The sequence below is a fragment of the Platalea leucorodia genome (assembly GCF_965183815.1).
Source record: "Platalea leucorodia genome assembly, chromosome: 1".
Taxonomy (NCBI): Eukaryota; Metazoa; Chordata; class Aves; order Pelecaniformes; family Threskiornithidae; genus Platalea; species Platalea leucorodia.
In genome coordinates, this window is record NC_138823.1 from 51,049,231 (window position 1) to 51,074,253 (window position 25,023).

At 38.4% G+C, this 25,023-nt stretch overlaps 1 protein-coding gene across 1 annotated transcript in view; it reads left to right on the forward strand.

Moving 5' to 3' along the window:
• The window catches only part of ZNF521 (zinc finger protein 521), a 235,084-nt gene that overhangs the window by 110,657 nt on the left and 99,404 nt on the right, over positions 1-25,023 (forward strand). Inside the window, exon 6 of the mRNA XM_082315101.1 lies at positions 2,716-2,800. Coding sequence (XP_082171227.1) covers positions 2,716-2,800 — 85 coding nt within the window. The remainder of the gene's footprint in view (positions 1-2,715; positions 2,801-25,023) is intronic.

Sequence of the window (25,023 nt, forward strand, 5' to 3'; positions counted from 1 at the left end):
TTTGTTTTTAAAATAAAAACTTAACCATGCACAAGTTCAGACACTTTGAGATGGGTGTGTGTTGAGCTAATAAAAGTTGATGTCAACATTTTAGAATATGTTTGGAAACAAAAAAGAACTAGCGTTTGATCAAGCAGCAGTCACAAAAACATTCTTCCCTTCATGATAAAAAGAAAACTTCTGTGTGATTCTGCAAATATGTCAGATCATTTTGAAGAGGCCAGTAAGTGCTAGTAAATTATTTTTTTTGTTGTTGTCAAATGAGTTTATTTTTTGGCATTAGACTTCAAAAAAAACCCCAACCTTTGTATGTGTTGTCATTATGAACATCAGTCATAATTTTGCCAACAATTCTTGACATGCACTCTGCGTTACTGTGCTAACAAGAGAAAAGACCAGCCATTAAGTTTATGTTTCTTTGTTTTTGAACAAAGTCACATATCAGGAATAATGCTAGGGGTATGCTAATAAACAATATATAGTGCCAGTCATCAGGGAGTAAGAAATATTTTCTAACTAGTTCTAAAGGGAAACAATGTTTTAAAAAAAGGGAGAGTGATTGTTATTTATGCAATATTGTTCTATATGTCAGCGTCAAAAAGCATCTTGTAAAGAGCTTAGTGTAATAAATCTTTGATCGTGACTGTCATTATTTAGAGGTCTTTGATAGATCTAGATGTAGTGCAGTAAGGTTAAATTTACCAACATATAATAGGAAATCCTTAGACTGAATCTGAATTTCTACCAATATGTTACCAGTATTGTCACAACAACAAAAGAGAGAAAAAGTGTTGTATCTTTTAAAACAGCAGGCTTTACAAATCGTAACTGTAAAACTAAGTCAAAGCAGATTTGTTTTCTGAGTGCCCATTGATTTTGTTTGTCTACATAAGGATTTAACTTGGTTGCATTTCAGAAAACTAGAGTTGATTTAAATGAAAAACAGCAAAAAGGCTTATGATTGTTTTCACCGAGAAGTGACACAATACATTTTGTTATTGTCATCAAGGGAATTAAAATAGCCCCTGTGTATGAGAAGCAATGGGACATTTGTAAAGAGGAGCCCACAGGAACACTTAATTTCAGAGTTGACTTCCATTAATCACTAATTTTTCAGTTAACTTGGTAAGACAAAATGACATATGTTGAAAAAGTGTTTGTATTCTTGCCTACAGGTTTGAAGTAGAAAGATACTTAATGGATGGGCACTTTATCTGTCTGGGACAGGACATCTAAATTTAGATGCTGATAACAAATCCAGCAAGTCTTTAATAATGTTCAGAGTCAGGGAAAAAAACCCCTTTTTTTTTTAATATAATCGATAGTACCAGCTGCATAACACTCTTCAGGAGTATAATACGTACAAGACAGGCTGGATTTTCAGTGCACATTATCTGGTGAACCCTACTTCTTCCCCAACTAATATACATGAAATCTGCAATTTACTACATCTGTGCCAGCTTTTTGTAACTTTACATTCTTTAAAAAATATATGTTTTTCCTTTTTTTTTTTTTCCTTTTTGCTGATGTAGGCAAGGTGTCTGTGGCTGTACAGAAAGATAGGTGTCTCTTGAGTTACTGCCTTGATGTGGCAGTTCAGGGCTTACCTTGCCTTCATTGCATCTTCAAAACAACAGTTGAGCTCTCCAGGACTGTTACCTTAGGACTTGAGTCCTTGATACTACAATTATGCAGTTGAATACTTTTATGAATCTGCCTTCTCTCATTAGATGCCTGGATAACTGCAGATTTTAAGTCTTATGATGAAAAAACAAAATTTTACTTTTTAATATATTCTTAGTTTTCACTTTTAAAGCAGTGCTTTCCAATATCAAATCTCTGACTAATTCAGGTCAAGAAAAATAACAAGAGAAAAGAAAATCGCACTCTTAGGATATTGAAATGTCTTGGACACATGATAAACCTTGTAGAGAAGTGAAATAGCAGATCTCTTTTGAAAGACAGCAAGACAGAAAGGAAAAATGTTTCTCATGCACCAAAGAGAGCAGAGTAATACATTTCCTTGTTTATAATGAAATTTGATCTGTATACACCATGATTTTTAAGTAAGTCAGGCCCAGTCTAATGTGGCCAGAAGGATTGCTCTCTGGCTGGTTTCTAGCCAGCCTTCCCAGTTTTAGTACAGGCTTGCCAATAGATATTGAAGCAACTGCCTGGATACAGTAACCATTTGTCCAGACTAGCAGGGATTTTTCCCTCCTTGAAAGATGGCAACTTGATGGACCATTTAAAATCTATGGTGCAGAGGAGATTCTGCAGCCCAGTTGAGAACGAGGGAGAAGCAGATTTCTGATTTCTGTGTTCTGTTCCTGGCTTCTTCCCAGTTCTGTAGTGGGCCTAATCTATTGGTATAAAATGAAGGATTCACATTGATTTCAGTGTTGTTTGGATCACATCCCACATATCCTCATTGTGTTTTGCCTTCCATGAATAAAAAGCTGGTGTTTCAGCAATACTGGTCTGTCCATGGAGTTGGGAAGCTGAAAAAAGATCGATCTCTACAGAGTTTCAGGAAACTCAGATAAAAGATACTACAGAACTGCAGAGTCTTATTTTTTAATATTAATAATTAAGCCTTAATGAAAACACTGCTGGAGAGCTTTAAATGACCACTTTGAACTCAGTATTTTGAGTTATAATGAAATGGTTCCAATTGTATGTTTCAGTAAATTTTATCTACCCTTGTTTCTTTAGAAGAAGACCTACCAGTGCATCAAATGTCAGATGGTTTTCTACAATGAATGGGATATCCAAGTTCATGTTGCAAACCACATGATTGGTAAGTGAAGCACTAAAACTTCTGAAAGACAGATAGCCATTTCTTACTCATGATCATCATTGCCTCTAAAATTAAACAGTGTTAAGGAGAAATTAATTGTGCATCCATCAATGATTAACCTAGGCATGATTGATTTTTTTATTCATATTATTAGACTTGATAAAGCATTAGCATATTTTATTTTCTGCAAGGGCTAGTTTAGACTTCTGCAGAGAATTATATATCCACTGCCAGTCAAAACACAGGTGATTAGCAAATTAAACTTCTAATCATTTTTGCATTATTGAAAACAAACTAACAGGAATGGTTAATGAACTGGATGTTAGCTTTCCGTAGAGTTTTAGACAGGTTTTAATTTCAGAAGTTATTATGGTAATGACACTACTGTGTACTTCTCAAGCACCTTGGTACCAAAATCAAAACTGGCGAGTTTTTGTCATTAGGAAACATAAATAATTCAAATGGCCATAAAATAGTATTCTTTGTTGTGTTTGAGCAGTCTGGAAAAAAATCCTGAGTGTATCTGCATAAATTAAATGCTATCATTTATTTGAAAAAATAAGGAATCGTACTATTCAGTAATGGAATCTGCTCTTCAAGGTACACGCATTTAAAAAAGTCTTTTAGGATTCCTGAATCCAAGCCTGGCTTGATGTTTACAAGGCTGTTACAGTTGTAAATTAGAATAAAACAAAAGCTGCTTTTTCTTTGATATTCATATTTTCCTGTTATTTACTTATTCCCCTAGGATTACCCATAATGTTTTCAATTTGGTAACCACTCAGTAATAGCACTAAGAGTTCTATCAGCCAATTAAATTTATCAAGCACGTAATTTGCCCGCTAATAAGATAACACTGCCAGGGTTGTCTCATTTTGGTTTTAGCCTCTTTTCCAAATTTCACAATTCAAGACAGAGATGGATACCATTCATTTTATACTCCTGCTTCTCTTACACTGTTTTTCTTGCTATAATAATAGAAAAGCATGCAAAGCACAGACCAAAGGATATGGTATAGAAGCCAGTAATTGCATGTCCAACAGAAGAGATTTTGCTGGTTTTTTTCATTTTATAACTTAAAAATACTTAGTTTGATGCTATTTTTTTTTTCTTTAATGGTAACATGCAGATTTCTTCCATGAGCACTAGTAATTTGGCTGCACTGTAAAAGAAAGTTACGTGCTAAAATTTAATAGCCCATTTTTCTGGATAGTTTATTAATAAGTAAGTTTTAATACATTTAGAGCATGAACATTTTATATACTTTTCATAAAAATGAATAAACACAAATGACAAGTAGGTGTTGTAAAGGAGCAAAGCGATTTGTCTGTTGGATTAAGCCTTAGTTTTGATATTTTGTGTCTTTGGGGAGGAGATAATTTGAACTGCTTCACAGTATTCAATCTGGGTCAGTAACGTGGAATTTAAAAGTAGGTTATTACCGACAACAGAACTCACCACTTCTGCTGTTTTCTTTGAATCCGGTGTTTGACGTGTACTTAATTGTAGCATATAGTGACACTGAAACGTGATGGGGAACATGGACAAGGGATGGGACATGGGTAAGGGATGATGCTGGAATGGCAGAGTGGTGTGTTTGCTTGCCACCCATTTCCCAAGCGCCTCACATTTTCAGAATAAGAGCCCACTTCTTTCATGAAATACTCAGATTTTCTTTTTCTCTGTTTTCTGGATGAGTTTTAATAAAGGGTCAGAATGGGAGGAGAGAAAGGAGGAGAGAGTCAGTAAAGCAGGACAAATCCAGTTAGCTAGCTTCAGCCTGCAGATCTGAAAAGACTGAGATTTTCTTAAACGGAGCTATTAACTGCCTATGTTTTATTTCTAAAAGCTGGATGAGGTTGAATGAGAAAGAGAATCTTTTAAAAAATATCTAATTGTTTTGTCTGCATTATATCTAATCATGCATGATATTGCTTCATGACATAACCATAGTGACACAGATTTAAACGTGCTTAATATAAAATCTTCCCAGTGAAATAAAGAAGGAGCTTGCAAAACATGCAGGGAGATTTGCCGGTCATGCTTGTGGTAATCTGTGTTCAGTGGAAGATTCTTATCTGCACTGCCAGACTTAACAGTGCAGCTCCTAATGATGTAGCCTCGATTAAGCAAATGCAAGGGGATTTTGTGTTGGGGTGGAGTGAGAGGAATATCAACGTTCCTGAGAGTTTTGAATGTGACCTCGGAATTGAAGCACAGGGAAAAATAATTTCTGATCTCCAATTCTGTTAGCCTTCTCACCACTAATTGGATTTTTCCTTAGCTATCTTTCTAATTTCACTCTCCCCCCTCCCCTTTAATTTATATCATTGTTCACAGGCCTTTTTCCAAGACCGTATTCTGTCTAGAGAGAAAGGTTCAAGGGGTGACATCAAGCTATTTAAAATTGGCCTTAGTTCATGTGCATCCATAGGTGGGCTTATAGTATTCATATATAATACAGAAAACATTCACGGAAACACATTTGTGTGAATATATATAATACATAACCCATATGTATACCCATAGATACCTGCATGCATATCAATATGTAGATTTAAAAATATATTAGATGAAACAGTTAAATGAATATTGACTTGTTGATACAGCGCATTTACCAAACAAAAAAAAAACCTGGTTTCCTAAACACGTTGGTCCCTCCATTTTTTACATGTATCGGATAAAATATGTCTTCCCGCCCTGCTTTCCCGGTAGGAGACTGGCAGAACAAGATGTAGTGTCTTCGCTCCTCTGGGGAATGGAAACTGAGAAAGCTTCAGGAAGAGAGAAAGAAAAAAAGAAGGACTTTAAATGCGAGAGAGGGAAAGTAATCTGGGAAGGCAGGCGTTAAAAGTCAAACAGTGTGATAATCCCTAGATCAAATGTAGGGGCAATAAATGGCCATACAGACATCATCACACAGCCTCAGGAATGGTTATTTCCTCTCATAGTAAAACGCTAGCATTATCTGTGTTGCGGTTATTGATGGATGTAGTGTCTTCTTACCTGAAGGACTTCATAGTCATGATTCAGGGAAAAGAGAAAAGGGGAGGCAGCTGGGACATGGGACAAACAAGAAGGTGGAAAGTCATCTGCCAGACTCCACTCAGAAATGGGTAGGAACCACTGACAGATACATGCTGAGCCAGCTGAGGGAAACGGTTGCTACTCACCATCTTTTTAGCAGTTTGGGAGCCTAGAAAAGTTGATGGGTGTCCCATCTAATTACTGTGCCCCCTGAACACAGTCCTGGGATGTAAACTGAATTCATGTTGCTAACATCCACGGAGAGAAGTTGCATTATGGAAGGTCACTGAGGCAAAGATATGTTTATAAAACCCCAGTGTGAAACTTAGACTTTTAAATAAGGCAACCGGAATTACTTTGTTGGCTAAAATAGCTCCACTGAGGGTAGGTATTTTTAGGTCGTGTGTATGTGTGTGTTTTTGTCTAATCAAATATAATCTCAACTAGACATTTAGCAGTATATAGTATATAGTGTTTTTACAGATTTTATTATACATTTCAATCAATTCAACAAGAGAGATTATGCCACCTAATGGAAAATAAAATCTGCAGATGACCCAGTGAAGTGTAACCTTAAGCATCTTTGACAACTATACAATTTATATTCATTATTATACAAGTTATATATTAAAAAGATGTCATAGGGATGGCTTTCCTCAGTAACTACATGTTCATTACTTGTAGAACTTCCCATGAAAACTGTTCTGCAGCCTTTAATCGAGTCTTCCCAACATCTTTGTGATGGGACAGGGCAATAAGCCTTTTCCATTGAATAGACAAGGACAAAGAGGCGAAGAAGTGGAATTCCTTGCTTGTGTTAAGTGAGTGAAAGTTGAAGAGTTCTGACTGCCAGATCTGACCACACATTTCCAGACACCGTGCTTTGTCAAGCAACGCCCGTGTTTGCTTAAACTACACACTGATTCAAGCTTAGACTAGGGGATGCCAGCGGACAGAAAGCGAGGCAAACTGTGGGCTTTTTTAAATAGGCCCTCTGTTTAGGCATTATTTTGGACCTAGATGTAAGCATGTACTTTTGTTTGGTTAATCATGAGGATGATTGCCAAATGAAAACATGTTCGTCAGTGTGTGTATTGAAATCTGTTGATAAAACAATTTCTCAGCTTTTGAGTGGGAAAGGAGGAAACGTAAATCCAGGCACATTTCATATGGGTTTAGAAAGTGCTGGCAAACATGGTAATTCTTCAGCAGTCTTCTTTCTTTTACTTTTCGCTCCGAGTGGAATATGTAGCATTTTTAGTAGCTTTCTTTGAGAAAATTCTATTTCTGGGTGTCTGTGGAAAAGAGGGAGGCTTTCTGGCATCCCTTTGTTTTGCTCACATAGTTTACAGTTGGCATTTGACCTGAGAGGGTAGGAAGAGAGTCTGCCATTGTTTGTGTTCTATTTGCTGCACTCCACTGCTCCTCCTATTATTTTCCCTGTTATTTTAAGCAGACAAGCTAAACATTGTTTTTTTCTTCCACTGATTTCTTTACATCTGTAGTTTCTGATGCAGTTCAGTCTAAATAGACTAAACAGTTGCCGTAACATTTGCCTAGGATTTTGCACACATGCACATACAGAGTGGGTCAGAATTGGGGGAGTTCGGACATGTCTAACTCAGAAAAGGAATTACTCCACATACATACAATCCTGAGGCTCCACAGCAGTAGTGTAAATTTGTAAGTAAGTGCTCTGAGTAAAGTGCTGTTAGGCATGAGATAATGTAAAGAGATGACATTGCCAAGAACTATTTATGAAGAGCTTAATTTTTTTCACTCTGATAATTCTTGACCAATAATTACCAGCTTCTAATTATCTATTTTAGTTAGAAAGAAATCTCTATCACTATGGAGGTTGGCATTGCAACTAGTGCATAAATCCCCAAAGAGGTAAATGTGTTCCAAACAGCCACAAACAACTGTCTCATGAAACATAGTGAGCAAATTGCGAGCCGCTGGCTGTGCACAACAGAGCAGCACATTTACCATTGAGGACTGATCAGGCTGACAAAGAGAATGATAAAAGGGGGAGACAGCCACAATCTTTGTAGTTTGCTGCTACTTTTGTCGATGGAGAAAGCAAGCCCAAGTGTCTTAGCAAGAGCCACTACCCCTCTGAAAAGTCGGGGAGCAAGAAGGGAGGGTGAGACAGTCCGGATTCAGTACCTTTTTGCAACCCTACTTTTGACAATTTCTACATAGGTCATTTCTGATAAATAAACAGACTTTTCTTTTTTTAACCTTTTCAGTATCAATCATGTATAAAACACGTTTTGTGAAGTCTGTTGTGGTGAGGGGGGGAGCTTATTTTTGAGGGGAGGATGTTGTGTAGCATTGAGCGAGAGAGCAGGTGTGAGCAGGAGGAGGAAACGAAGGGAAAGAAAAAAAGATGCCGAGCACCGAAGTTAGGAAGCACATGGGAAAACAGGATGAAGCAACCCTGCAGTTGACAAGAAGAATTCTAGTTTACACCAGCAAATACTTCATTAAACCCCAAGTAATCTATGCTGGAACAACTGTAGTTTAAAAAGAAGAGTATATAGAAAGTGGGCTCTAACATTTTAATTTCTCTGCAAAGAAATTTTACAGCTGTGTTCTACAATAACAAGTAGTATGTAACCATTAGAAGACAAAGACACATTTTAGTGCAACTCATGATTTTTGATTTTTTCAGTGACAGTGATATAAGTATATAATATGTATATATGCTTGTGTGTTGTGTGGATGTGCATGTTTGCATTATGCATGTATTAACTGCATGCATAATAAACCTATAAAAATAAATCATCTTATTTGCCTCACATTTGTGCAGCGTACATTACAGTATGTGTGGACAACATCACTGATGTCAGGACAAAGGAAATACCTCAATTGGCTTTCTGGAGCCCAAGAAAATTTTAGTCTGGTCGTACTAGCCTGTGGCATTCACACATTCTGTTATTTGTCTAATGCCTAAGGTCATTAAACCCCATGATTTTCCTTTTGCTTATGCAGAAAGCTGTGCTGGGCAACTAATACTTGTTGCACCATGTTGACCTCAAGTAATACATCTTCAGAACGTCTGTTTAATCACTCTACAGTAAAAATGACGTTGTGAAGTCCCTCTTACCCAAGGTTTCGAGAAAAAGAGTCCAAAGATAGGCATCTACACACTAGAGGAGGAAGGAGGTAGAGACTTCCTTTTGTCGGTCATCTTTCACTGATTCCTGAGTAGTAAGAAACGGAAATTGTAGATTTATAGTGAAGAGATGGATCATACCTTGTTAGCATCAGAAAATGATTTGGATGCCTGGGAATCTCCTATTTACAGGCAGAGCTGGCAAGAAGTTGTCTAAAAGTTAGAGGAAACTTGGTCACCTTGTCTGCAAAATGAGGAGATGTGATTGAAATACCCAGGAAAACCAGCATTTGGAGTTAAATCTGAGAAAACGTAGGTTTATTTTGTGAGGAGCTGGGTTACAAAATAGACGAAATCTGGGCTGTTTAATACTAACAGGAAGCTACTCTCCTGTGGGCAATGCTGGCTTATTTGAAAAGCCCATAAAGGGTTTCTGCATGGACCATACAAAAGGGATACTTTCTCTTTAATAGCCATCTGTACAGGAGAGATGAGAAGTGGGCCAGGTCATCTCTCCTCAGCTGTCATGGTATTAACGTAGGTAATGGAGCAAGCTCTGCGTTCTGCTGGGTGTTGTTTTTCATAGATGTTCATCGATTTACACAGATAATTCTATTTATTTCTTAGAGTTGGTCCAAGCAAACCAGGCAGAATAACAAACACCAAAGCATTTCAAATGACTTTATCTTTGTTGTTTTGTAATGTAACTTTTGTCTAAAAAATGGTGTCACACCTACTGTGCAGATGGCTGCATGATTTGTAAACCAGCCAAAACATTTAAACAAATGTGTGATCTGGGGATAGATTAAATAAAGGATAAAATGGAGTGTGGACCACAAATTCTAATAATCAGATGATTTTAAGTTGTGTGTAGTGTGGAGCGATGGTAGCAGCGATAGCAGGGAACGCTTGCCAATGACAGCAAGGTGCCTTACAGATCTCAGGATGGAGCCTGTGGCCTAGTAGGCCTCAGTTTGAGAGCTGCACATTTGCTGTACAGCTGGCAGCTCTGTATGGGGACATCAGATAAAACTTATGTAAAATGAAGTGTTATTGCTTAGTATGAAATTGTGCAGAGAGGGAATTTGCAGACAGTAACTGAAAACAGAATTCATGGTACCAATGAAGCAGACTGTAAATATGAAGAGGCTTTAATTATCTGCGCAATTTAACAAAAAATTCAAGATGTATTCGGAAACGGCAAAGGCTGCTGTAAACATGCTGGAGCGGGGCTTCGGGTTCTGTGTGTGCCACCTCTTCGGGCTCCGGGGGCCCCGCCGCCCCCCCAGCCCCTGGTGCGCACTTTGGCCCACCGAGCTGCTCTGCGTGGAGCTGGCGCTTCATTTCAGGGGTTGGAAGCAGGAACGGTTGGCTTGCTTTTTGAGACAGCTTTTAGGAAAGACCGTCTTGGCTTTTAAAATCACAAATGGTTAAGTCAGGGCACAGTGTGCAAACATCTATGAACCTTTCTTTTTTGGGGGCGGGAGGCACTTTGGACTCAAAAAATTCTAATAAAATAGAATGAAATTGTCTTATTATTAAATAAGAATATTAGTAGTAATAATAGTAATGATAACACTACTAAAAGAAGCGTTTGACAAATGCCCACAATTCAGGCTGGAGTTCATTTTGTAAAGAAATGAAGCAAAGCACGCGTAAGCTTTAGATTTTTCCTGCAGAAATGCCCGTGGTATGAATAGCACTTGATGAAGGGGACGCTACCGAAAGGTACGAAAGTTGTTCCTTTCCCTCTACCTGCTGTAAGATTCTCCTCCGAGCCGCTGCAGTGATATACCGTGCATGTTAATACTTCGGCACCACGGGCTGAATTAATGGCATGGTGTCAGCCTTCCCTTTTGTTCTTTGTTGCTGACCATTTGTATTGCAGGCTTTATCGGTAGCCTTAGCACATTCCTTCGGGCTGTGTTTAGCTGTCAGCACAGAGGGTAGCCTCACCATCGCTTTTCTAAATCGTCCCTGTTCTTAGCAGAGAAGCCTTCGATTCTTCGACGGCGTACGTCCCGAGGTTTCTCCCTGCGATGTAAACGCAGGAAGCGAAACAAAAGAAGCCAATATGGAGAGTGGGTGTCGAACTTCAGCTGCTCATATTGTTGCATTTGGTGAGCTGACGGGGTTTCGTAGGTCACCTTTAGAATTATGCCTATGACAGCAGTAGCTACCTGCCAAGATTGCAAGGTATCTCACAGCTCTCAGGATGGAGCCTGTGGCCTGGTAGGCCACCGTTGGAGGGGTACACATTTGCTGTACAGCTGGCAGCACTGTATGGGGCAGCAGTGTGGGCTGTTAGGGAGCTGGAAAGGAGACAAGCATGAAATTTCTTCTAACCCCAACTCTGTTTTTCTGTACTGTTGGCTGCTTCTCAGTTCCTTGACAAAAAAACCAATCAGGCACCCTTTAATCCGCCTGTGATTACCAGTGGTATAAAAAGAGAAGCATAATGAGGAAAAATGCCTCGTTTTGTTGCCTTCAAAAGCCAACAAATTGGAGTTAACTTGACAGGAAGTGGCTTAATAATTAGATTATTTATTTATTCCTGACACATATCCCCCTGTTACTAGTCTCAGGAGATCCTGTAGATGGTACGATTTTCAAGCTGCCATTACTTCGCTGTCTTCTGTGAACAAAGAAGCTACTGTCTATCAGTCAATTAAATGCACTCTTTAAGCAGAGGCTGAGAAGTCCTCAATGGATAGAGCCCTGGGACATTGTGGCTGATGATTCCTTTCTCTGTACTGTACATCACACTCTCAACTACGGTCCCCACAGAGATGGAATAAAGTCATGCATTAAAATATCACTTGTTGATTTGTTTGCTAATGAAGAGCCATTGAAATGTTTGTGTATTTCTGTGGCAAAATTGTTGATAAAAGGACTACTTGCTTGCATATCTTACTTCATCTTCAGTAAGCGCTTATTTAAGACTTACTAAAATTAAAGTCAACAAATTAAGGAAAAAACACAGAGATGGATAATATTGGTTTACTTGCAATTCACATAAATGTAAATAACACTGAGGACAGCAAGAAGAGAGAAAAGGGAATAATAGTACTTCAACAATGTCTGTTATAATTTTCTTCATTAGTAACAATAAGGATCTCTGGTGGTTTTTTTCTGGTGCAGTAGCAGGCACCCATTTCAAATAATAAAAATGCTAAAGTATCCATTTAAAAATTATCCTGGACATGTAAGAATATTCGATTTAAAAAAAAAAAAAGGAAAGCTTGAGACTGTGTTTCTGTTTTTTGCATTTCTTTTTGGATTTTAAATATGCCCAATTAACAAAAACTTCCATTATTTAGAGATTAACTGTGTGCAGCCAGTTAGCCTCTTAGCTGAGAAAAGTACAACCATGTCAAGATAGTTAGTAATGCTGGTTAAGGATGCATGCTTACTGCAAAATCGGCAAACTTTTCCAAAGCTGGGGCTTCTGAGCTTATCACCACCCTCCCTCACTCTCTCCCCCGCCACCCCACCAGGCTTCTTAACCAGGTTTCATAATCTCTGAGTATTTGCCCTCCCACCATTCTTCTTCCACCGTCCAAAAGCCAGGGTCGCCAGAGTGGACCAGTGTGGACCACGTTTTGGGCTGGGGTGGAGAGAGGAGGTGTTTCGATTTTTTTTTCACAGAAGTTGACATACATGTACACCTGTCTTCACACTGAAACACATTAATTGGCAACATCCATCTGGAGCTGATGCAGGTCTTATGTTGCTTGTCTTACAGAGCTATATTTGCTCTTAAGAAATATAGATAGTGCTATAGCAGTTCTCCAGTGAACTAGCTCTGTTCTGAATTTAGCCTCTGTATGACCATTTGCACCTGCAAATAGAGCCTATAAGTGCTATAATATATGGTTATTTTTTCAACCTTATAAAGAAAGTCACTCATACCAGGATTATTGTTTTCAATGAACTTAACAACAAGCTATAGGGAATTAATTCAAACCAGCCTCAAATTGGAGTGTTTCTTATTCCTATCCTGTTATTCCAACTCATTTTATTAGAAAAAGCTTAGATACTCGGAGGTGTTCTATAATAGAAAATGAATTTGAAACCCATTCATTAATTGGTGATTAATACGTTTCAGGATTAGTTTAAGCAAGGCCCTACCTCCTGCCCAGTCAAGTATGTTCTGGTTAATATCCAATTATCTGCACCTTCGTACTTATTATGTCTTAATATTTCGGATATGATAACCAGAAACTTGAGAGTAATGCTAATGAGGAGCATAGAACAGGAATTAACCAGTGACACACTCAATGATCCTTACTGAGGAAAGTAACTCTTTCTGTCTCCTCAGCATAGTGGTCGAGCTACCACCACACTTTCAGTAAGCAGTGCTTTTAATTCTGCCTTTATGGGAGCTTAGAATGATATTTAGGTAAAAATCCTTCATTTTGCATGCCTCATAGATCATGTATGGTTAGAAGATATTCCTGCACACCCTTTTTCACATGTAGAGTTACTTTCTTCAAGTGGAGCCAGTGGATCAATAGTAAAGTGAAACAGTAATACATACTTAAAATACAAGTTGTTTTATGATTGAATGCACTCTCTTCTTATGTACACAGGTGTATGTGTGTACAAGCTGAATGGCCTACCTATCATGTCCTTCAGCTTGTAAGACAGCTGCTTTAGTGACCAGCAAACCAGGTAAAAATGTCTGTGAAATCAAACAAAATCTAATTGCTAAATAAGATGTAAATATTACCAAATTAAAATTTTCTGTGCACAAAAATGTCAGGCCTTTAAAGTTCAATCTCAAGATTCTTGCCTGTGAAACATTACTATGCACCCTCTTAGTGAAACATACAAGTAAAACCATGGGAGCAACATATCAATGGGGCAGAACTGAGTAATTCTGTCATGTGGCCTTAAACTAACGTAATTATAGAGGTAAATTCAATGTATAGGGAGAAAGGAAGAAGAAACATTCCTTTTGGCAGATTTATTTTTCTTAACTAAGCTGTTGTTTGAATACGTTGTGCAATTCAGGGCATTAGGAGAAGCCCCAGAGGAAATGAAGCAGTGGTCAGAGTGAAGGAGACCTGCTCAAAGGTGCAAAGCCACATAACACATTATTTTTATTACATGAATATAATCTGATATATGTGGTACTTATCCAAGAGACTTTACAGAATATGCTATTCATAGGGTGTTGGACAAAGCTTATTTCAAAACACTGCCTCATTCACTGTGTTTATACTGAAAGGTAGGAGTCTCGTGTTTGGGTTAGACTGAATGATAAAAGGGATAGTATATTTGTATAATCAAAAGCAATCATAAAACACATGTACAGTGGCCAGAGTTAAGGATATGCCAGTAACATTCTGTTTTGGTTTTCTTTTTCCAGTGCCTAGCCATACAATTTGGATTTTCTCTCACACAGCATTTTATTAGAGTGTTGTAGTTCGGGACCTCAGCAGTATATTCTTAATATCTAGCTGTTTGGCTAGGCACCCTTTCTCCCAACCCTCTCGCAGGCAGCCTTCACAATGAACCAACTGTGCTTCTGGCTTCATTGCTTTTCATTGCACACCTATGCGAGTGCCAAGACATTAAGATAACTGTGCAAAAAAATCCCCCCGCAAGCCCCCCAGATGAGACTCCTGCAGAGCACTGTGTAATTCATTGAACAACTTGGGAGATGTTGATGTTTACTACCTCGTTCAATTAGTCATTCAGAGGCAACACAGCCTTCCATTTGCTTCGAAGTTTGGTTTAAAAAGCCTAACCCAAATATCACTTAGTGCAAAGTGGGATTTGCAAACTGTCATAACATGATCAAATCAAAACCAATTTTCACCAGAACAGTTAAATACTCTTCTCTTCAGCTGAGTGACATTTCCCTGCCAAATTTGAACTTTTAACCCACGTTGCTCCTTGTGTGCTGTTATTCTTCAAGTCAGACTTAACAGGGATGGTATTTTTAACCTTTTTGATTAAAATATAGCTGAGCTTAAAAAAAAGAAGGCTAAAATGAAAACAAAATGAAAATAAAATGAAATAAGTAAAAAATGAAATAAATAGGTTTGGGCAGAGAGCTAGCCTAGAAGACTTAATCTTAAGGATACTTCTTAATAATGGAAAAGTTCTCTACTTCTACCTGCTGCTGCATTTGCACCAGTGATGGAGTGTGCCGAGCAGTACAGACTGGAATTGTACCGCCAGGACAAATCCTTCATGGTGGTGCATGGGAATAAATTAGGTGACAGAAAATAGGACTCTAATTTCTATGATATGTCACCTAGGTTATTGTATTTTACATCAACTGCCGCTTTTGTGCTGCATGTGCATCTCTTTCAACCCTTGCGATGGGTCCTCCAGGCCAGCCTTTTTGTGGGCTTGTGATTTTCTTTGTCTCCTTCAACCTAAAGCTTCTGTAGAAGTTCTCTTCTCTGACAAGAGAAGCACTCTCAACACACTCTAGCTGCCCTTTTTTCTTAAATGTATCCTTCCTATTCATCGCCTTAAAAAGCAGATTTGGAAGGCTCTCTGACTCTGAATTCTCCTATGCCATTATCTCCCACAAAATACAGTTAAATTTTTCATGGCATGACATAGTCTTTCTCCTTTTGCTTTATGGTGTTGTCCTTTCTTGTTTGGGGGGGGAACTCCCTTTTTTCCAAGTCGTGTTTTCCAAGTCTTTGCTTGACAGGCTGCAAAGGCAATTTTTGTTTCAGAATGTCAAAACGGGAGTGTGAATGGGTGGAAGTTTGTGGTGGTTTCAGCATTGCCAATGACTTTTCACTAGCCTAGAACAAGTTGTTGAAATGTGAAACGGAGACAGTACTTACCCACAGAGATTTTTCAAGACAAATTAGTTAATGCACATTAAGAAGGAAAAGTATTGTAATGCTGTAAATAGCAAGCTATTAAATTGTGGTTTTTATTATCTCTTGGCTAATGGGGAATTCTGCTGCTTGCCTTAGAGCTCCCAAATTTGGTTCATGTTTCCTATCCATTTCAGAGGCCAATTTAAAAAAAAATTGTTCCTCCTTTTTTATGGTATCATCACTTCTCACAGATGTGGTCCAGCTGATTTCTATTCTTGACATCACCTTCTTCACACAACAAAAATTGTCTTTCATTTCATCCCCAGTCAGAACCAGTTAACAGAAAGAGAGTTAACAGAAATTGTGATGGCTTCCATGAGTCAATAACATTGGCTCATTCCTCTTCAGAATTTGTCCTTTGTCACTGCAATTCTGAAAGTTGCTTCAAGGTCCATCTGCTCTGCGGGTCTTGTACCCTGCACAAATCTCTTTCTCGATTTCTATATATTCTGCTATCATATGAAAACATTTCTTTTCTCCCTTGCCTAAACCAGTTACATTTCTTTGTCTTCCTTGGCTATCGTTAATTTGCAACCAATTATTGCTGTGCTCTTGTAACGAATTTGTGGGTTCACACTATAAAATGTATTGGCAGTCTTTAGCTTCAGTCGCTTATTGTGGCATTCAGCTAAGTCTTGTAAAAATGGCACACTTGTGCACCTTCAGGAGAGTTTTCATTTTTCAGTATTCTCTGCTGAAATTACCTTCTTTTTAATCTATAGTCCTGATTCAGTACCAGCTATAGCTGGCACCACAGATCTTGTAGCTTTAAATAGTATGCCTTAATATTGCCCCCTTTGTACGCTGTATTGTAATGAAGCAACATCAGTAAATTGCAGTGAAGGGTGATTGTTGCATGGGGATGACTACTACACCTTGGGGTCCATTTGCACCAGATTATTTTTTTATTGTTGTTATTACAACCCATCTTCTTTACTCTCTTGATGCCAAACTTGCTGTTGGACATCCGCGCAGCACAAGGGATCTTTAAAAACATTTTGGACATCAACTTGTCTCTTAGGTACACACCAATGACTGTTCAATTCCAGGCTCTGGTACCCTGGGTGGCTTTGCAATACTTTAGTGATGCCAGCTTGGTCTGTTCACTAGACTTGCGGTGTTCTTCATCATTTGCTCTTAAAAAATTAGTTTGTTGCTGATAGAAGTGACAGGCATTTCTTGCTAACCGTTTTCAGACAGGAACAATAATAGATTTATAATAAGTGGAACATGCTTTTTCCCTTCTTGCTATTCCCCATACATTTTACAATACAGAAGAGTGCAAAAATGATTTTGCTTGAGCTGTTTCCTTTCCTATTGGCGCTGTGCTCACATTCAAAGGAAGAATTATAGCAGTGGTGTCAGTTTATCATCCAGTGCCATGATCTCAAGGAACGTTCTGCAAAATTGGTTCACCCAAGTCATAAAAATTATTATTGTTGTAAAGATACAAATATTTTAATAAAGACATTTTCTTTTCAAAAATCTTTCCAACTTACAGTGGCAATGTCTAAATAGAAGCTTCAGCAAGGTAGGAGTGCAGATCTTTGCCTTAGTTGTACAAGAAGCAGCCTTCAGTCAGCAGCCTTCCGTCGTGAAGGCAAATTTTAACCGATTTGCCAGACAACAAAGTGGAAGATGATCATTGATTTCATATATGTGGAGGCCAAGAAATTGTCCTGTGTTCTACAACAACAGGGCAGCTCAGGAGACCATGGCTAACATACTTATTGGAGGTAAAGGAACCATTGCCCATTCCCGTATACCTTTGTGTGCTGGTTTTGGCTGGGGTAGTTAATTTTCTTTGAGCGGCTGTGTGGTGCTTAGTTGCCGGCTGGGGTTAAACCACGACACCTCGTGACTGTAGCCTGATGCCTGATCACTTACGCTTTTGATACGTTCGATAGCAACGTTCCTGTCACCCCCTCCCACTGCAGCTTGGGGATTCAGCATCCCCACTGGTGCTCTGCTAAGGGGTAGAAGTAGAAACTACAGCAAGTCCATCGCATGACTTGCACAGTATAAGGGCTCCCAGGTGTGCCGGCTTGTGGCTCTCATGGCCACGTTCTTTGGTGCTGTCCTTGCTGGGACTGTTTGCACGAAGAGAACTGTCCCAAAGCAGGAGTGTCACGGGGTCCTCCGGCTCACTTGTGTACCTGCATCTGTCTCTGTCGCACACAGTAAAAAGTTTTAAGTGGGCTTGCACATCGCCTCTGTACATTATAAATTGTAATGAAAAGGTCTGATCCTGAAAATGTGTAAGTATGCATTGGTTTTATTCACATGAATAGATGCCACAAGCTTCCTTTTATACAGGAATAAGGCTATATGTGTTTGTAAGATTGAGGCCTAGATTGCAATTCCGGGTGGTATTTTAACAACATGTTCTAAATGCGGAAAAAAATATATATCTTCCGTAATGAAGTCATCATCCCATTAAAACATCTTTTTTCCCTCAGTGATACCAAACGTGAATTTTGAGCTGTAATTTGGATTTTTTCCATCTTTATGAAGATGACACATTTTTTTCATTGGAAGGCAGCTTTTTTTTTCAGTTTCTTCTTTAGCTTAATAGTGTGGCTGTGTAGCATTCCCATTTAAATCAGGAATTAGAGCTGACACACCTTGGATTGAACTATCAATTCTTTTAAAACTGACGCCAGTTCCGCACTATTCGGTCGTACAAACTTCCGATTATGGGCCAGAGAGCATTGATTTTTAGCTGTCATTTCTAGCACACACACTGTAGAACTGAAATTTAAACCTTAATCCACTCTTTAATACAATTAATTTTTAATGTGCAGTAATACTAATTGAAATAGCCTGAATTTAGTAAGTCACCACAAGACATTTTCAAAAGCAGGAGTCTCCACTGAGAGCTGGGGGGACAGATAATCATTGTTACAGTGTTTACAGAATAAATGCACACTCTGCAGGCAATTCCATGCCAAGAGATTTTTTTTTGTTAGTTTATATTAATATATTTCATTGTGGATTTAAATTTGTTTGCAGTGATTCCTACGGAAACACATCTGTTGTCATGAACCAAGTTACTTTGATTTTGTTTTAACAGAAGTGTTTATTTTTATAGAATATTTTCAGTCTTGCGTCTGTATTTTTAACATGACTGTCACTGTATTATGTAGTTGTCAAATGCATTGTGATGTGCAGAGAAACATATTCAATTTTCTACCTTTAAAATGGTCAGCCATGCAGTTTCTATGTATGATAAACCACAGCTGCATGTTCTGTACCTGACTCTTTTTTCCCCTAGGTTTGCCTTTCATATAAGCAATATATCTTGTGCCAGCCTGATTTCACTACATCACTTCTAATTTTCAGATGTGATCTTTTCAGATGTTTTAGCGGGGAGGATGGAGAGGGGATTCTGACTGCAGAGGAACAGATCTTACACAATTAACCAAGGAGGGATTTAATCATTTTTATAATAGCAAGATGCCATTGCTACATTTATCTGATAAGAAGGAATACTTCTTAGAATGCATCAGTTCTTCTGATGAATAGGCTTGTACAATGTTCAAAGTGAGCACCAATGTTAAGTGAAAAAAAATGGCATGCGCTTTATATCATCCTTTCGTGGCTTTCACATTAGAGTATTTAATAAGCCAATAGTGCTGTTAAATATTTAGCAAAGGTTCCCTCAAAACCTTGCCATATATTCAAATGGGATTTTGAGACATTTTGCAGCACATAAGTAAAAATTATGCTTTAGTTCTTGAAACAGTTGTAACATGGCATATTTCCTAAAGGAAGTGCAGGACAACATGGCATAAATATATTCAGCAGATTTCACACCCACAGAACACCAGAATTGATTCCCATTTTTCGGATTAAGGGTTCAAACTGGCTCCCATTTTGTTAGAATAAAGCTGCACTGAGTTTATTTGCACAGAATATTAAAACAGTATTATAGCATTTAGTAAAAACCCTGCAACTCACAGTGTGATATTTTAAAGGCTCCTTACCAGTACATCGTTTGTAACAATGAACATTTTCTGAGTTGGGGGTGAGAGAAAAGCAAAGATCAAGTTGTTACCCTCTTCTGAGACTAAGATAGTACATCACTACGTAACGCTTTTCGGTTCTGTAGTATGCAAAATAGAGATTTAATAACATAGTTGCTGCATGATGTTGTTAATCAAACAATAATAAATCATTAGAAACCCTGTAGTCTTTGACAAACGTCTGCATGTTTCAGATCCTTGTTGTATGCTAATTAATCCTCAGTAAGTACTTGTATAATAATTAAATGTCTTGCACTTAAAATACAGCCAAGCCCATTTATACTGTTTAAGGAGGTGTACCTCGTGTTATCTTCGGAAGGAATTGGGGTTCCATATGTGATGCAATGGGTATTCACCCGTTTCTTGGGATAACTGGCAGGTTTTAGGTGCCATGCCGGTTGGGCACCCTTTTTCCCCCTGTTGGTGTTTAAGAGTAGGCTACAAAGGTTGGGTGAGCCTGTCTGGCTCATTAAGTCAGTAGGTTTGCTGCTGCTGCCTGGCTGAGTACGTTCCTGCCCCACGCAGAGGCAGCGCGGCGGTTCTGCGGTCTCCCGGCTGCAGCGACAGGTGAGGAACAGCGTTGCAGGTGCTCAGCTGCCTGGCTCGAGGCTCCCGCTCCTCCGTTTCCTGGGGATATCTCCAGTCCTCCTACTCATTACTTAGCCTGTGAGCTGTGTGCAAGAATTTGGGCCCACTGAAGAACTATATTTTCAAATGTTCTTAAAAAAAGAAAGGCTATCTGTGGTGGGTATAAGCGACGCTTAGTGTTGCACATAGTGGTTAGTTTAACCCCTGAAGGTGGAAAGCAGTGTTCTTCTGCAAATTTTATTTTCAGTTTGGGTGAATATGTATATTTTTTAATTTTCAATTTGTAGCGGCAGCTAATACCAGATTTTTTTTTTTTTTTTAATATTGTGGAAAAATAACTCTCTTTCAAAGAAATAGCAGTGTAGCCTGTTTGCAGATTATTTGGGTCCTGTTTAAAATGTTGGATTTATTTTGCTTGGGAAATCATGTTCATATGTATGGCGTATTTGTTTAAGTATTCAAAAAATTAGGGTGTTAATTGCATGCATGTGTGTGAATATATGGAAGGGTCTATGTAGTTATATAGGGTAGATGTATTTAATATGCATAGCTTGATGTATGTTGACCTCAGGTTACGAGAGTAGAAAATCCCATTTTCCAGCTTGTTTCAAATGTAGTAAAAATGCTGCTTCAGTTGCTTTATGCTACTCACATTGGGAAAGGTGCTTATACTGTGATAATTATCATCAAGGAATATTAATGCGTTCAGCATTTGTAACCCAAAAACTCATTATAGCTTAAGCTGTGCATCATCTGTGAAGAGAGAACTTTGCCAGAATTCGCTCTTCACAGGGGTTGCCTCCTGCTTGTGATGGAGTGGTCAGAGTATTGTAAGAGGTCACTTAGGCTATTTTTGAAAGCTGAAGTTTTGCAATTTTTGATTCACTACCTTCTGTCTAAATAGCTTAGCATTCTTCCCCCCCCCCCCCCCCCAAATTTGCTTTTTCTAATTGAATGCCTGGTGAAGTGCATAAAGCTAAAAGATAGCATCTCATTATGTGCAAGATGCTAAAGGTGTAGACATAAATATTGCACATCAAGGTCACAGAGATTTCAGGGTCCGTATTCCATCAGCATACATGGATTTGCACAAACACCACTGTCACTCATGCTAATAGGAACTAGCCATCCCAATCCAGTGGTCTTTGATAAGAATCTGGTTTCTTACTTGTGTTAAACTGTTGATGCTTTTGGTAGCAACTTCCTCTTCAGTATTTATGTATTCTGGGGCCATATTTTGGTTCCTTAATGCTATTTCACCATGAAAAATAGGGTTTGTCATTTTTACACCTCTGTTGTCTTCCAAGCTCCTGAACCCACAGTTTAACAGCCTTCAGCTTTCTAAAATGTACTTGGGCAGCTTGTTCAAAGTGTCAGAGCCCAATTCTCTCCTCACTCAAGTTTCACATCAATGTCCCCCAGTTGGCTGAGCTGATTTACATTAATGTTGCTGGGAGAGGATTCAGTCCTGTAACGGTTATTTTGTATTTTCATTAGTATGTCCTGTTGTGAGAGTCTACATGTGGCTGTACATTACAGTACCCAAATATATGCTGGAATGATTACAGAATAAGATGACGGAAATATCTAAAAATAAATAATGCCCTACAATAAAGAATTCCTTTTTTGTTGACTTGTAATTGAAATCTTCCTTCCAACTAAGCACTCTTTGCTTCCACCCTTGGTAACGAAGACTGTAGCAGAGCCAAAATTGTATTGTTCAGTGCTGTTGTTGCTGGAATTTTTAATATGTCCAGGTTTTATTATTTCTCCTCCCCAATATTGATACATTGCTTGTCGTTTCTCACTCTTAATATTGCCTTATGTTGCATGTTGTAGTTTGCTTTATGTTAGGCAGAGAAGACTGGCTTTCATGGACTGCTTTGTTTCTGAGGTCAAGATGCGAACCTGGCCTTGCTCCTGGGAGGACTAGAAAAATCTATTTCATAACTTTCTGCAGGCCTCAAAGAAGGCTAAGAAGAAAAACACAAAACCCATAGGCTTAGTTTAGACCGGGTGAAGAGTTGGATTCATCAATAGGAAAGCTTGCAGCTGATCAGCTTTTCTTGTCATAAAGAGTCCCTGCTGTCAGTGCATACTCTACTGATACGGCAGAGCTTTGGGGAGCCTTGTGAGTCTTTTAAACACCCACACATTTGTCCAGAAATACCTGACTTGATAATATAGAACAAATCTGCTGAAGTAAGAAATTGCTTGCCTATTAAATCACCAAAACAAAAGGCTTGGAAGATAGTTAAACACAGTCCTCGTGAGCTGAGTGTGGGTATTATGGGCTTATTATCAGTTCACTGATGGGGCATAACTTTGGTTTGTGCAGTAGAGTGCTAATGCTTTGTAATGAATGGCTGTCTTGAACCAAAGAGAGATTCTCAGCAGGTGAGAACACTGTTGATGGGAAATAATATGGTACCGTATCTGCTGTGTAGATGTAAACTTAATAATCTCTATGAATTTTGAGTAACCCTGCTTCCCTTCCAAAGAAACATTATGAAAAGATTGCTTCCAAATCCTTCAGATACTCACTGTTCCTGTGATAGATGCCTTAGTCTTTACCTGGAGGCGCTGGAAATGAATGTATGTTCTTTGCAAGAGATAAGGATGTAGACTTTAGAAGGAGCAAATTGTATTTTCATGTTTAAGTAAGTTCACCATTTGCACTTGATGTGGTGAAAGCCAAATGTGAAGAATTGCTTTTCAGCATTATTTTTCCATCTTCTATATTTCAAGACCTCTGAGTTATTATGTTAAAATGTTCTATTACATGTAATAAAGAAATGTTGGCAAACTGGAAATAGAGCAAGATTGCCTCCATCGATTTGGCTGTACTTGGATTGCTCTGGGTACATCTTAAATCACAAAAAGGGTCATCTTTGTGCAATGTAATGATGTTACTGAAAAGACCAAACAATCTGCATTTGCTGAGGGCATGACAAATGAAACCATTATCCAGTTTTAACAGTTCCTCCTTTTAATCAAAAGGGAAAGTACTGGGATTGATTCTTATCCCGCTTACACCAACACAGCTACACTGGCTTCGGTGAGTTACCAAGTAGGTGACTATGATGAAGTGTGAGCAAATGCTTATGACAAAGCAAGTGAAATCAGGATCAGGTCCAGCATTTGTTTTAAAAAATGTTAGCATTCACTCTAGCCTTATTTAACTTCCCCCCCCCCGCCCCAGTTTTGTATCTATTTGTCAAAATTCATATACCAGTACTGTGAAAGATGGGGAGTAAGCACGGAGGCAGCATCTGCTTTTCAGCCAGACCCAGAAAATACTTGCATAATTTTTAAATTCATCTGGATTCTATTTCATGCACAGGGCCTTTTTTGGAATATTTAAAATCTTAAAACTATCTCAATTTTTTTAAACAATAGGCTCCTTATATATATATATAAAAAAAAAATAAGTACCAGGTTTGTCTATATAGTTTATTTTATATAAGTCCAAAAGCTCAGAGATTTATTGTATGTGTAAACTCAAAACTGAGCAGATTAGATATTGTAGCATGATGTTCAAAGGAGAGCTATTGGAATGGTAGAATTCTTGGCTTGGCTCCCTCTTCAGATGTAATTGCTGCTTCATTAGGTCTTGGAAGAGTTTCCTATGGTTAAATTTAATCAAATGGTTTAGAATGGCAAGCTCGTACGCTCAAAATTCCAATACCATTCAGAATTTTTAACAAGATTTCCCTCAAATCTTTTTTAAACAAATATTGTTTAACACTAACTGTAGATTCTGAAGTAATTCTTAGTAGCTTATCGTAATGAATAAAGTCTGATTTAGAATAGTCTGCATAGGACTTGGATGCTAAAGGGGAGTCATCTGTTGTAGCTAAAACCTGCTTGCCAGTAGCCTGTGCAATTAAGTAGCAAGACTGGTGCTCTTTTAGCTGTATTAGTGGGCAGCTCTGTGTTTTTTTCTGAGTATCTTTTACTCGTGCAGCTATATTCTAATTCGCTGTGTTTTAATTAGCTTGGCTTGCTACGTTAGCTATTTCAGTTGATGTGGTTATCTTGAAGACTTCTTCACATACTTGAGCAGCAGCGAAATGCAACCTTCTAAAGCACATTGATGGGGTGGATGGGAGAGGCTGGTATTAGAGATTAGTGAGAAATCTAAAAAAAATGGTTCCAAATGATTGACATGAAAGAAAAAGACAGGGTGGGGGGTGGAAAGAAGAAATGGAGCCAGCAAACAGTGTGAGCATGCCACTCTCCTCTTTCCAAAGCCACTGAAAACACTGGAAGTGTGCAAGAACCATACATGAGGTACAGGTGCAGCACACGTTTATTCCAAAATAAATGATAAGAAAAATGTAATTACTGCTGGAGCTGTGGAAGAAAGGAGAGAACGGATAAATGAAAAGAGTGTTCATTTGCAATCCTTAACTTATTTCAAAATGTCAGCTTTTAAGGTAATAAAGGGATGTAGGGGAAGATAATGATTGCTTATTCTTTTACCAAGTAAAAATACAAATGCACACCCTCAGAGACAAAGAAAGACAAGGTCACCATCCTGAAGACCCTACAGTCTGGATTTTGCAGAATGGTATACTGTTAATATGGAGTAACAGCTTCAGA